This window comes from Labrus bergylta, chromosome 15 (genome assembly GCF_963930695.1).
Source record: "Labrus bergylta chromosome 15, fLabBer1.1, whole genome shotgun sequence".
Classification (NCBI taxonomy): Eukaryota; Metazoa; Chordata; class Actinopteri; order Labriformes; family Labridae; genus Labrus; species Labrus bergylta.
Genome location: NC_089209.1, coordinates 19,980,033 through 19,993,708, shown reverse-complemented (window position 1 = coordinate 19,993,708; position 13,676 = coordinate 19,980,033). Strand labels below are relative to the sequence as shown.

The window sequence follows — 13,676 nt, the reverse complement described above, 5'->3', positions numbered from 1 at the left end:
ACCAGTCATTCCCACTCTGTGTCCCTGATGTCCTACTCTATCCACTGTCCTAACAAATAAAGGTATAACCACCCCCCCAAAGCCCACCGCCTCCTTCACTGCAAAAATCAGACAAAATGAAAGTGAAACCAGACAAGTGTCTGTGGCTCATACGGTGAGAGGTTTGTAAGCTATGCAATGTTTTCTAAAAAATACTAAACTATTTTAAACAGGCTGTTAGTTCTTTTTTATTTCTACTGCTCTGGCCTTTTTACCAATTACTCTGGAAATTCAGTGTCCTCAAAAGAGAACTGTCACTGAAGTGGATTAGGCTTCTGGTTTTCGAAACATTTCTATCAGAAAAAATATATATTTTACTAAATCTGAATTTCAATTTAGGCTTACAAAAAGAAAAAATGTAAATATCTAGATGTGTTGTCTCTAAAGATATCTATCTCACTTTGAAGGCTCTGTCACGCTTTGTCAGGGTGTTTCTTACCCGTAGCTCCATCTTGTGCCAGGGCTGCTTCTTAGGATTGATGCCGAGAATCTTTTTTTGTTTGGCCATCTCAACATAGGCTTCATGTCCTTGTCTGAAGTAGTATACCTGCAAATACATCAATCCATTCAAATACACCCCAACAAACAAAGAGCTTCATCTTTCATATGAATGCTTAAAAATCTGAAACATGTATCAACATTTTGAAAGTACAACTTAAGAAGTCCAAGTCAGTGAGTGTTTTCTTATCTGTAATGGTCGTTGCAGCCTCATGGGGCCGCTAAATTTAGTGCAGACTTAGAGCCTTGTTGCTATGTAAAACCTGAGCCAGTGTTTTGGTGTGAGCAGACATGTGGTGCACATGTGCTGAGGACAGTGAAATGGAAACATGCTGAGCGTACCTCGTCTCCCATCTGGGGTATGTAAGGACACCTCCGGGGGACCGTGTCTGTGATCCAGGCTGCGGGAAGCCACTCCTCCAGAGTCAGCCCCTGCTCCTCAAACTCTGTCCTCTGAAGGACAACACAACAAACATTCAGGGACAGCTCTCGCACACAACAAAGGTTTTCTGTACTGTGTAACACTACTGATATAAATAGGTATAAAGAAGGATCAACACGTAGTTCTTTGTTCTTACAATCCTTACTCAAGGTGAGCAAATTTGATGCCCTTACTGAAAACTGTCACTTTAGCATCACAAATGCAGAAAACTTTGACATTATTACAGCCAACAATGACATTATGTCAAAAAGAGACAAATACATATAAATAATGTTTTAAAGAGTACTTATATCGGAGAAAAAGTTGACTCCAGGTGTACACCAGTCAGTAGGATTACAGTCAATCTGAACACTCCTCTGTACAAAAGGCTGATGGGTAATAACTTCACATCGGAGTGACTCTTAAGTCAGTCCTGGAGCCACCAGGGGTGAAAATACAGTTTTGTCAAAGGTCATTACTGTTGACAAACCTTTCTTTTCTCCTTTGGCTTCGTCTTCTTTGGTAAAGCGCCGTCTTTGTCTGGTTTGTCTTTCTTTTTGTCCTTTTTCCCGTCCCTCTTCTTCTCTACGTCCTCCTCTGAGCTACTGCTTTTCTTTTTCACCTTCACACTCTTCTTCGGTGGTTCCAGGTTGATCCCTGCATCCGCCGTCCAGTCGGAATAATCGCTAGAGTAGTCGCTGTGAAAACATAGCAGAGAAAGGATCATGATGCAGATGTCTCTAGTACTTGTGTTTATGTTTTGATGTATACGTAAGACAGCTGTATGATAATGTAATATACTGTCTGGATGTTACCTTGAGCTGCTGTGGTCATCGGGCCAGGGCTCTTTTCCTTCTTCCTCCTTCTCCTCCTCGGAGGAATGTCCGTTAATTTGACGTACCTCCACCTCACCCTGAAACACACAACTTATTAAGAAAGGCACTCATATAGACACAAAGACAAAAAAATAAAAAGGTAGCGCCTAACAAGGAAAATAAATCTGCTACTGTTGTGAACATACCTCAGAGATAAGTAAAAAAAAAGTTGCAAAACAAAGTGACTCATTTTTATTGAAGATGCCATAAGATCCCAAAAAACAACTAAAAATTGTTCTTTGTGTTTAGAAAAGCATCAAGGAGGATTTAGCTTCAACTGTAGCTCCCACATAAAACTTACTAAACCAAACTGAAACTTAATTTAAACAAAGTAGTTAAAGATTTATTTTACCTCTGAGATGCTTTCGTCGTCATCAGCACCTTCAGCGCTCTGGCGGCTCGTCTCCTCCATGGCAGCACGAGTTTGGTAGCCGTGGTTACCTTGGCTCCTCCTTCCTTCGTCAACTACACCCTCTGACGTGGGATGAACCTTAAACAACAGAGTATGAAGGAAAGACACAAGAGTGCAGATAGGGTCATTATAACCAAACAAGCAACAAAGAATCTTTATGAAAAAGCTGTTTTTAGTTTTCAGATTTTCACCTACCCTGCTCTCCTTGGGTAGTGAGTGGATTGTTCGTCTCCTCCTTTCTGACTGATATATATTGATCTCCTCCTCCCCTTTAGCCTCACGCCAGTTTACCTGTCTCCTACACAAGGAACACACACAGAGTCAAGACATGTATTAATATTATTATTTCTTAAATCAGGTAACTGCGAGTCAAACCAGTTCTGTGTGTGTGTGTGTGTGTTTTTTTAGGGTTTTTTTTTTTACCCGACAGAGGCGTCCTCCAGCTCAGGGACCAGCACCCTACGGCTCCAGGCCACCAGGTCTCCCTCTGTGGCCATCTGGCTGCGTGGGGCGTTGCTGTGCATCTGGCGGACCCCCTCAATCTGCCCGCTGCGACGCAGACCTACGTTGGGCGGGGAGTGAACCTCTGTGGGGGAACCCACGGATCCTGAGGGGAGGAAAGAGAAAAAAAAATGTGGCTTTAATTTATGAGCAACATTTAATTTTAAAGCAGTTTTGTGAGGAAGTGTCCCCCTGCTTAACATACTGGATAAAAGATGAAGACACAGAACTATCCCCGTGGTTCCAGTAGTTCATTCACTCAAGTGTTATATATGCTAACACTTCAGAGTGCCACCAGAGAGAAAGAAGATGAATCAAATCATCTCAGGAGGCTCTAAAGATTCTTATGGTCACTTTATCTTCTTATAATTTTCTAGATTAACACATCAATTATAGTTTGGAAATAAGTGAAAACTTCCACTGCATCCTTGTAAAAACTAAAGGTGATGATTGATTATTTCATTCAAACAACAAAGACAAGCAGCATCCCATTGCAGAGGTAGAAACCAGCAACATATGGTTACTTTGCTTGAAAAAAAACCCAACACAAACTTTAAAGGGGACATATTATGAAAAATACACTTTGCAGTGTTTTTGAACATATACTGTATTTGTGTAACCTGAGTGTCTACTGACTCACAAAATGTTAAGTAACCAATCCCGTCCTTTGTTTGTCTTACAAGTCTTACAAGAAAAAAGCCCTGTTTCAAATTTGCTCTCCTTGTGATGTCACAGTGGGATTCTGGTAAAAAAAAAAAAAAAAATACCCTCCCCTCCCCTGAAATCACCACCCATGGACTCCACCCCCAGCCTAGAGCAAAACTTTTGCACAGGTCTGCCATTTTTATTCTCCCTACAGAGGAGTGATGTCTACCAGGACAAAACTCAGGGGGGGCTTATTGCATTTAAAGAGACACACACACCAAAACGGAGCGTTCTGAGAGAGCTGGTTTATACGGGGTCACAAACCTCCTCCTTTAAACAGTTGATAGTTTAACCCAAGAATTAGTGATGGATTTTGTTTTGATGGACTAATCCATAAAACGACTCTTTAAGCTCTTAAAGTCAGAAATACTAGAACGACTGAAGGATAAATAAATGACTGAAACATCCACAGGGGCATTTAAAGGCCAAACAACATAATGTACATTTACGAAAGCTTAGTTTGCAAAGCATACAAACTACAGACTGCAGTTTCCTTTGTGAAATAAAGCAGTCAGAATGCAAGCATTGTTTATGTAGCTTAAATGTAAGGATCGAGCACCTGGATGAGAAGGGTCTGCTGAATGTTTTCATCACCTTTGATAACTACGAGGCAAATCTCCCATTAATGATACTGATATAGTATGAAAAGATCAGTTCTCTGTGCTAATGTGAGACCGTGTGTGTTTCACTGATCTTTATTTTCTCTTAGAAATCTCCCTGAGTTGCTGTAAATACTCGTTTTGAATAATAGGACCTCTCATATGTTCTATATTTCAGATGTGATGTCTTTGAAACTTGTTTTCATTTCACAAAACACTAATTACAAACGTAATGTTAGACAGTAATTATTTGTAAGTATGAACAATACAAGAAGTTTATTGTAAATGTGGTGCACTGTTTACACTCCTAATTATACAAATAAATCATAGCTAGATTGTTCTAACCACTACAGAGACAGGCAACTGCAACATTAAAGGAAGAATGTGCGACTTTTTGATCCAGTAGATGTCGCCCTTGAGCACTAGCATGAAACCAAAACAAACTGCTATTTGCCGTCACCTCTGCTATACTGAGGCCTCCCTTGTTTTTGTCTGCAGGTGCAATAACCTGTGGCCTGTATTTTTGTGTGAGCGGGCTAAATGTTAGCACACTTTAGTTAGCTCATAGCTTCATATTGCATATAAATTGACATGGAATGACCATGATCTAAAAAAACTTACATAACATCCAAATAAGCAGTGCGTATGTTATTTTTCTTTCTTCTAGTCCTTGACTAAAACAGCTTTTATACACAAGGAGAGGAGTCGGCTGCCCCATCTATTTAAACACAGCTCCGACAACAACACAGCCACCTTCATGACTCAGTGAGATATATTTATTTGAGGATACACTTGATATCTGATGTATTTATGTGGCTATGTTGTTCTCCATTTAAGGTGCCAAAATATCAAGCATAAAAGCATTCTTTAAACTCAATACTGAATCTGAATAATATTAAGAAATATGACCACAAAAACAAAAAACTAAGTGTCAGAGGCTCTGATCCATATATAGAAGTAGTCGGCCTGTCCTGTCATGACGCGATCTTACCTCTGCTTGCTCTGGTGTTTGCAGTAGCAGAAGCAGGGATCTCATTGTTTCCCCGTCTCTGGTCCTGCTCCTGTTGCAGCCTCTGAATCATGGTATCCAAAGGACTGGAACCATCCACCGCCTGCTCACTCACCACTTGGTTCAAGCCTGACTCAGACAGGAACAGATAAGAGAGAGAGAAGAAGAATGACTTCAAACGTGAAAGTCAAAGAGAAACACAAAGAGTTCTGCTGATAAAAAGCTGAAATTCAACAACAATTTCAAACAGTAAGAAGACCCCTCCTGCTGAACAACACATGGACAAACACACATAGCTTTCATTTCCAATCCTGTACTCTGCATTTCACAATACTCCTTCACATACGAAAATTGTTCTTTTGCCCAAAAAGAATTTGCATAGTACCACAATACCCAGCATGCTTCTTAGAAAATAGAAGAAGATTTAATTTATCCACGAGGGGAAATTCATTTTTGAAACATGTTACACACACATAGGCTGAAATACACACATGCACTAACAGGATCCTATGAACATGCACTAATGGAGAGATGTCAGAGTGAGGGGGCTGCCCACATCGACAGTCCTGAGCAGGGGGAGGTTGGGAACTTGCTCAAGGGCACCTCAGCAGTAAGTGAACTGGCACTTCTCCACCAGACCAGTTTCCAGATTTGGTCCACACCAGGACTTGAACCAGCAACCGTCCGGTTTCAAATCCAGGTCCCTACAGACTGAGCTACAAACAGCAGCAGTGCAAGGCTTGGTTTACATTATCCACTCAACGAAAAATCTCAGAGAGCATAGAGAGTCACATTGGAATTACTTGTTTCTCCATTTTTTCATTAACAACTGATTGTTTCTGTTTATATTCATGCAGAGACCTTAAAGCGCCTTGTTAATTCTGTTTGTAATTGCCACTGCTGGTGTAGTTTCAGTTAAATGCCTCTCATTAAGCACATTTAGGGACAGATAATGTTCTTGTTAGGCTACAAGAGTAGTATCATCAGCTTGAATAAAGGGTCTTTGATCAGCTGACAGACAAGCTGTGATGAGACAGAAAACAACAGCATCTCCTTCAGGTAAGGACACGATCTGAGTTCAAAGCCTCAGATCATGAAGAGAAGGCACACTCCTGGGGTCTGAACTCTGTACCTGAGGAGGTGACTCCCATCTGTGGGATCAGCTGCTCGTCCCTGCAGCCCTCCCTGCCGGGCACCAGGCGCTGGTATCGAGGCGGGTGGGGGTTTCCGTCCACATCCACCAGGAAGGGAGGGGGCATGAGGTGAGGCGCCTGCTGAGTCTGCTCGTCCAGCACGTAGTTGTTGGCGTCTCGGATCAGCGGCCGGTAGTCGGTATGGAAGAACATCTGGTCCGCTATCTGAAAGGTAACATGGTACACTGAGTCATCTAAATATATTTTTCAGAGACACATCAACAACCACAGATACAAATAATAACAGATTTAAACATGAAGAAGACTACTCTTGCCACCAATTAAAACAATTTACAAGGTAGGAAAATGAAAAAATGATGCAGAAAAATGTTTAACTTCAAGTCCTGATGAAATGAAAAATACATTTTCCCAGTTTGAATCCAGAGTTCATGTGATAAATGTTCATTTATTTGCCATTATGGGCAAAATCTTTTTCAATAAAGCATGTTCTGAGTATTTTTACATCAAAATAACTTTCTTGTATTTTTTCTTCCTCTAAAATGTTCCAAATGTCTGATGACTCATCCTGCACTCTGGGACATTACCAAATTTTTGACCACTTAAAAGTTCTTTGTCAAAGCTAACGATTCAATCATATTCATCCAAACGTTAGGTTCCGCCTTCTATTTGTGATTTGTTTCAGAAATACATCTCGACATGACCGTTAGGTATTCTAGTCAGTTCTGTTTCAGAGACTTAAAACTTGTGATTCACACATTAAAGCCAGTTTATAAAGTAAGTTAAAGAAAAGATTTAAAGCATGACTCAATTCCACTGCGGAATATTACACAGTACAGGCACCCTGGTAGAGAAAAGCAGTCACTTTAAGTTTTGAGCTTAGACTGTGCAACAAATAAAAAAGTCTTGCTTTCAGGACCGCAGGCTACACTCTGTTTTAGAAAGAGTTAAAAGGTCAGAAAGAATTGGTGGATTTTTCTGAGCCTTAAAGCTCTTGTAAGGAACTTGAAGGTTTTCTTAATGTTTGGTTTTCGCCAGTGGACAAAGCTTTTTATATCTTTTCTGATCTTGTCCTGTCCTTGTATGTCATGTTTTCTGATGGGAAATCTCGTCCTGCTTTCTTGTTACAGCCTAAACCAGCTGAAAATGTCTCACAGGAGCTTTCAAAGTTATAATCATGTTATGGCATTTGTTACATTTTCAGAGATAAATTTCATGACACAACATGATGATGTCATTTCCTGTTGGGGCTCATATTGGACCTGCAGTGGGCTCGGCCAGACTGTGCATGATGAAGCTAATCTGCTGCCATGCACTAAGAAGCATCAGATAGACAATGCTGCAAGTTATTAATTAGATCATAGAGGTGTTAAAGAAATGCTACAGTAGTTATTATAAGAACATGTTGTTTAATTAATAGTTTCCTGTCATGTAAATGTAACCCTAGCACAAGGAAGTTGTATGTTTCATTGTTTATATTTTGCAGTTTTCCACCAACATCTTTATAAGGATGAGTGACAGGAAATGTTGACATTGGTGTAACTCTGAGTTTAGTCAGAGTTTCAACACACTGCACAAGAACACAACAATAATGTCCAATCAGTTCTTATCTATACAAGTAGTAGCCAGTGTAGGTGAGCCAAGACAGGAGTAATGTGGTCTGTAAGGTTAAAGCAAGCTAAAATTCTTCCTGCTTTATTTTGGAAAAACTTGGGACATGATTATTTTTCAAAGCCATTACCCCCAATTCAAACATACTCTGTGTGCGCCGCGGTCGCTGCCACTCTATTACGGTATATACTTTTCTAGTATTTTAAAGATGATTTGATTCTTTTGACACATTTAAGAACTGAACAAGAAGGATAGTGCAGCTCTTTTTCTACTTGGAGGTCAGGTTAATGTCAAAAATCACGCCCTCATCTCTTTTTTACTGGCACTACTCTAAATGAAGATTCTCTCGAGAAGTGTAAAATGAGATTTCTTGCTTTGGGCTACACAAATATGGGAATTTCAGTTTTACTGCTGGTAGCAGTTACTTGGATGTCATGTGCAGGTCTGTATCAACATTTTTAGTTGAGCGAGTTCCTTTACCTTGTCGTACTTGCTGCTGGAGCCAAAACCAAAGATGAGCAGGTGTCCATGGGAGTCTGTGGCTGCAAAGTGCTGTCCATCTGGGCTACATTTGCAGTCAAACAATGCTCCGTGGCCCTGGCCCTCGATCTATCCAGAGAGAAAGAGAGAGGGGGGGAGAAGTGGAAATAGATGCACACTGTAAATCATATTATTACACTAGCCGGGGGAGTTGTATGTCTACTGGTAATCCATAAACCACCTGAACAGCACTAACAAGCATTGACTGACAATATTACACTTGAATAATACATACAAATAACACATTTATGAATCAGCCAATATCCAGAATAAGAAACTGTTGTGTGTGGATTTTTTTGGGTAAACCCTCAGTAGGCAACATTTCTTATTTCTCGTAGCAAAAGTGAAACAAATATAAAGTTTGACAACAGAAAGACGAGTCGATCAAAACCAAGCACCACCTGCAGAAAGTGCAACATCATCAGAAGAAAAGAGAAGAGACGCTGTTTAGACCATCAGCTTTCTGTTGCCTTCAGTTTGTTCTGTGGGTATTCCTTCACTCTTAAAATAACTCCATTAAATCAGGGGATAAAAGACGAGTTGTTGCCTCTTTGCTCCTAATTTTGTTCAAAATAATGTGTTTGCAAAAGCACTAGTTCACACAGATAACCAAACTAAGACTGAAGCACTGCCTTTTCTGTAACCTTGTCCTGAGGTATAAATGTAGAAAAGGAGCATATGTTTTCTGCCACCTTAAGGTGACTGGTGATGTTAACAGATAAATGTGACGATGTTGTGAAAGAAAAGACTACAGAGCATCCTCCTCTGTCGGCTTTCACTTCAGTTTAGCTGTTATCTTTACAGACAGGAAACATGACTAATAATAAGGGAGAGTACAAGATATTAGAAACACTTGTAAGAAAACTACAAACTAAAAGACAAAAAAAATATCAGTATGTTTTAAATACAGGAAACAGAAACTGGTACACTTTCATATGATGACACATTGAGTATGTAGTATGAGCCAAAATCTTGGTATTGAATTTTATATATGACATAAATGTCTGGATGTAAACTTCATTTGCCAGAATTCTCAAGTAAGAAACAGGACCACACACTGGTCGTACTAAAGAGCCCCAAAATGCATTGCGGCCCTCAGACTATCCTATGGTGGCGCTCACCAGCCAGTCAATGAGTGGTACACTCTAAAACATTTTACATGTTGTCAAAATATATTGAAATGACTGCGTAGCTGTATGAGAAATGAACAGATTTATACTGTTGTTGAACTCTATTTATGGACCGACAGTCTTGCTATCTTGATGCTAGCTTATTTACCGCAGCTAGGAGCAGAAATACGTCACATGACCTGTAGTTTAGTATGTTGCTAACGACATAGTGAGTAGGTGAGTGAGCAGTATGCTGTTTGTGTATGTAGCAGGTAGTATGTTAAGTAAGTGCTTTCAAACACAGCCAATTTCTAAAAATGGGAAAGTCATGGTGGCAAAGTAAAAAAGGGGTGATATTGCACACATATATATTGATAAATGTTGAGGAAGAAGATAGACCTGCACACTGGAACAAATGCCACACACCTTTTTTGTGTGCGGGCATATCTTCTGCCTTAGTCTGCTGTTTTTTTTGCACTGCCCTGCTCTTCATGTCAAAGTTAAAGTACTAATTTTACTCCATGTGAGATGACTTCAGAAGAGGAAAAGGAAACAACGATTGTCCCTCTTGAAAATAAAAACCTGTACAAAGGAGACTAAAACAAAGTGTCTCTTTACGTGTTCACAAAGGCTGAAATGCACCGCCAAGGAATTAGCATCTCCGTACTCTGGTGCACATTAAAATAATAGATAATATGGGTACATTTGGCAATTTTGGTCAATTGGCTCTGCGAAAAGGAGCCTCACAACAAAAATAAATAAATTCACAAACACCAGTTCTGAATGCCACATGCAGTAAGAGAAACACAATGAGCATATTCACAGAGTTGTTGATGACTAAAACTCAGTAAGAATAAGAGATATGACACTCAGACTCCTCAGTGAGTCTCCAGATTCGGGTTGTCAGAGGCTCACCCCTGGAAATCAAGGGCACACCTCGGTCACATGTGTGGAGGCAGCTCTGGAGCATTTATGGAAGAGAGGAACAAGAGCCTGATTTTAAGTAGAAGCCCTGAACTTTCTTTTAGTATCACATATGTTCAGTCTTGGCTTCCCACATAGACTGCAAAAAGAGCTGTGCCTCTCCATCCAGCTCATCTTCTGACTGGGGGTTGAAATGAACTCCGTCAGCATGAGTGAGCATCTCTCACAGCAGAGAGCCCAGACAGTCGAGATGCTGACATCTCTCCTTCAGAACAAGACACATATCAAGAACCAGCTGCACTGAGCCGCAAATCTTTATGGACGTGTTTGTGCTGTAATATTAAGAATCAAGCCAAGAGATGGAGTGCAGAGCATCAGAGAGTTGTGATAAATTCATAATGTTATCAGTGGCCACAATCCATGTTTTGTAAATTCGTCTTTTAGGTGCTTTGCTGCTCCAGTCTAACTTGGCTAATGTCGACTAATATTTGCTAACATGACTCAATTCTTCTACTGAGCATGGTGTGCTCACATTAGCACAGCTTCTTTTTTTTTTTTTTTATCTCAGATACTACATACTGACATTCCTGCCTTAGATCTCTGACTTTATGAATCCCTTCTGCTTGTACTACAGTTACACTAAATGTGCATTTTACAACTCTCCTCCAATAGACCATTTTCTCATTCTGTCTTTTCATCTGTTTGTAAAACTTGAGTAATCTCCCTCTTAGTTTCAAAATACAATTCTGGTCATTTCATGATCACACACTTTGTGTTACCAAACAACACCTTTCACTGATTGTCTTTGATCAACAGCAAGAGCTCTCCCGACTGATCAGCTCGCTGAGTGACTCACTTGATCTGTGTCCGGATTAATGCTGTTCTTGGTTACCATAGTGACGCAGCAGGATATACAATAGTGGTTACAATGATGGTGGCTACACATCAGATGAATAAGTACTGGGGCATATTTACTCAGTGTGGTGTCATTGTTTAACTCCTTAACCTTTGACTCATCAATACAGTCGCACACAGTGTATACACCACATGCCAGCGTGGAGGTGAGGGAGCAAAGAAGCAAAAAAGAAAGAAAAGAAAGCAATAAGGGAGGGGAATAAATCAAGCGATTGAGAAGGGAGAAATGGGAGACAGAGAAATGAAAAGGAAACCATGTGTAGCGGGAAAAGAGTCAAGACTAAAACAGAGAGAGAAAAAATGATATTCAGTGTTTTTGCTGATTCACTGATTAAAAAACATTAAGCATCTGTGTTACATGTGAAGTGAAAAATGTGAGGATCTGATCAGATTGTGTTGTCTGATTTTAGCCAAACGATGTCAGAGTGAGAGGCATGAAAAAAGAGACAGACATGCAGATACTGGTTGAGTCATACCATGTTGAAATAAGAGCGGATCTTGACTCCTCTAGCCAGGTCCCACACAATACAGTTCCCATCATGCCCCGCCGAGAAGAGGATCCTTGGATCAAAAGGATGTGGCTCCAGAACAAACACCTCGTCCTCATGACCCTGCCATTAAAGAACATTTTTAGACACACAAAGAAATGAACAAAGATGCCAGTGTTTGATTCTTAAGTGTATGATTCATAAGACTCAGCCTGGATTTCACAGTCTATGGTTTTAACCCATTAACAAAAGAGGCCTTCTATTTTTAAGGTACAATACTTTCGCTGTAATTGTGTTCAAGCTACCAAACAGACACTTTGTTAATGCAAGAAACATTTACATCATATTTTACCAAGGACTCATTTACTTTCACATTTTTGCTTCTTGGTTTGATAGCTCTGCTTTTTCAGCAAATATCAAACGTCCTATATCCTTGAATGCTCCGGGATAATTTCTGACAATCACTGCTGAGAACTGCAGAACCAGGTGACACAAAATCACTTGATTTAAGAAAATATGTTCAGGATGAAATTTTTTATGATTTTATGATTCTTTAGCTTGTGTTTGAAGGTGATGCTGAGTGTGTGTGTGTGTGTGTGTGTGTGTGTGTGTGTGTGTGTGTGTGTGTGTGTGTGTGTGTGTGTGTGTGTGTGTGTGTGCGTGTGTGCGTGTGTATGCGTGTGTGTGTGCATGTAAGTGAGTGAGCAAGAGCATGTCTGACACTGTTTGTATTTTAGCTGTTCACAAGAGAAAGCTGATATACACATGGACCTGACTTCAACTCCCCTCTGTGGTAGTTTTGAAAGGAAACGTAATTGACAACTGTCAATGCTCCAACATGTCCAGACTGTACAGTGTGAGCACATAAATCATGAGCTTTGATTGTGCTTTGCTAACAATTCACCAGTACAGTGTGAGATCCCATTCCGCCATTACTTTATACAATCGTGCAGAGTATTCCCAGCCTTAGGGCGTACATCACGAGTACATGAAGTGAAAGTGCTCAGTACAGCAACATAACAAAACCATTCCAATGCTTGTTAAACTCACACCAGCCTTCACATTTAATATTTTGTAACAGTGTTTGCATGAATGTGTTAAATCACTACATACCATTAGGACGTGGACGAGGTTTCCTGTGTTTGAGTTCCACACCTTCAGCGTCAGATTGTTGGCCGCTGTGATCACCGTACCGTCATGGCGATCCCATGCTACCATGGTAACCTTCAGCTTGGTCACCTTGTCTTCCAGAGGAGGCGGGTTGTACTTCCTGTAAGAAAGATGTTGATACATATACATCATGTTTGCACCATGAATACAAAAAAGAGCAAACTGAAAATATAGTATTAAACAGATAAAATGCTACTTGACTTTTGATCCCAGAATGAACTATTATCACCTCGTCATTCTTATCAATGGATTTAATAATAATCATTATTTTAAAGGAGCTAGTCAGGTAGTTTGCAATCATTTCAGTGTTTAGCATAATTACTCAAATCTTCTGCTATTGTCGTTTTTTAACATTTGAAAGGAAGAAACACCTCCAAAACATTTCATCACTTTCTTGTCTCACTAACAGGACACAAAATATATTGTTGAACATTTCTTCACTATATGAAGTGAGATAAAGAATCAAATTACAATTAGGATGTTAGCTATAACTCAGCTTCATGTCTATCTGCTGACACTCATGTTTCACACAACTCCTTGGTCTGCAACCTCCTCAATCCAAAATAAACCTCGAAAGCTTTTTCCCATCACTTAATGTGCACCAATCAATCTGAGGGTAGCTGATAGCTAGCTATAGCTTCATCTGACTGCATGGAAATGGTGTGAAAGCTTGAGGGTCTCCATCAGATGGGCCGAATGAACCCATGCT

The 13,676-nt window shown here is 40.1% G+C and overlaps 1 protein-coding gene across 1 annotated transcript in view; it reads right to left on the bottom strand.

Moving 5' to 3' along the window:
• phip (pleckstrin homology domain interacting protein) overlaps positions 1 to 13,676 on the bottom strand; it is a 41,037-nt gene that overhangs the window by 13,018 nt on the left and 14,343 nt on the right. Inside the window, exons 14-25 of the mRNA XM_020633481.3 lie at positions 12,911 to 13,067; positions 11,786 to 11,920; positions 8,302 to 8,430; positions 6,192 to 6,417; positions 5,042 to 5,188; positions 2,669 to 2,852; positions 2,441 to 2,543; positions 2,186 to 2,323; positions 1,774 to 1,871; positions 1,449 to 1,656; positions 880 to 990; positions 479 to 586 (exon numbers count right to left, since the gene is read on the bottom strand). Of these exons, the coding sequence (XP_020489137.2) occupies positions 479 to 586; positions 880 to 990; positions 1,449 to 1,656; positions 1,774 to 1,871; positions 2,186 to 2,323; positions 2,441 to 2,543; positions 2,669 to 2,852; positions 5,042 to 5,188; positions 6,192 to 6,417; positions 8,302 to 8,430; positions 11,786 to 11,920; positions 12,911 to 13,067 (1,744 nt within the window). The remainder of the gene's footprint in view (positions 1 to 478; positions 587 to 879; positions 991 to 1,448; positions 1,657 to 1,773; positions 1,872 to 2,185; positions 2,324 to 2,440; positions 2,544 to 2,668; positions 2,853 to 5,041; positions 5,189 to 6,191; positions 6,418 to 8,301; positions 8,431 to 11,785; positions 11,921 to 12,910; positions 13,068 to 13,676) is intronic.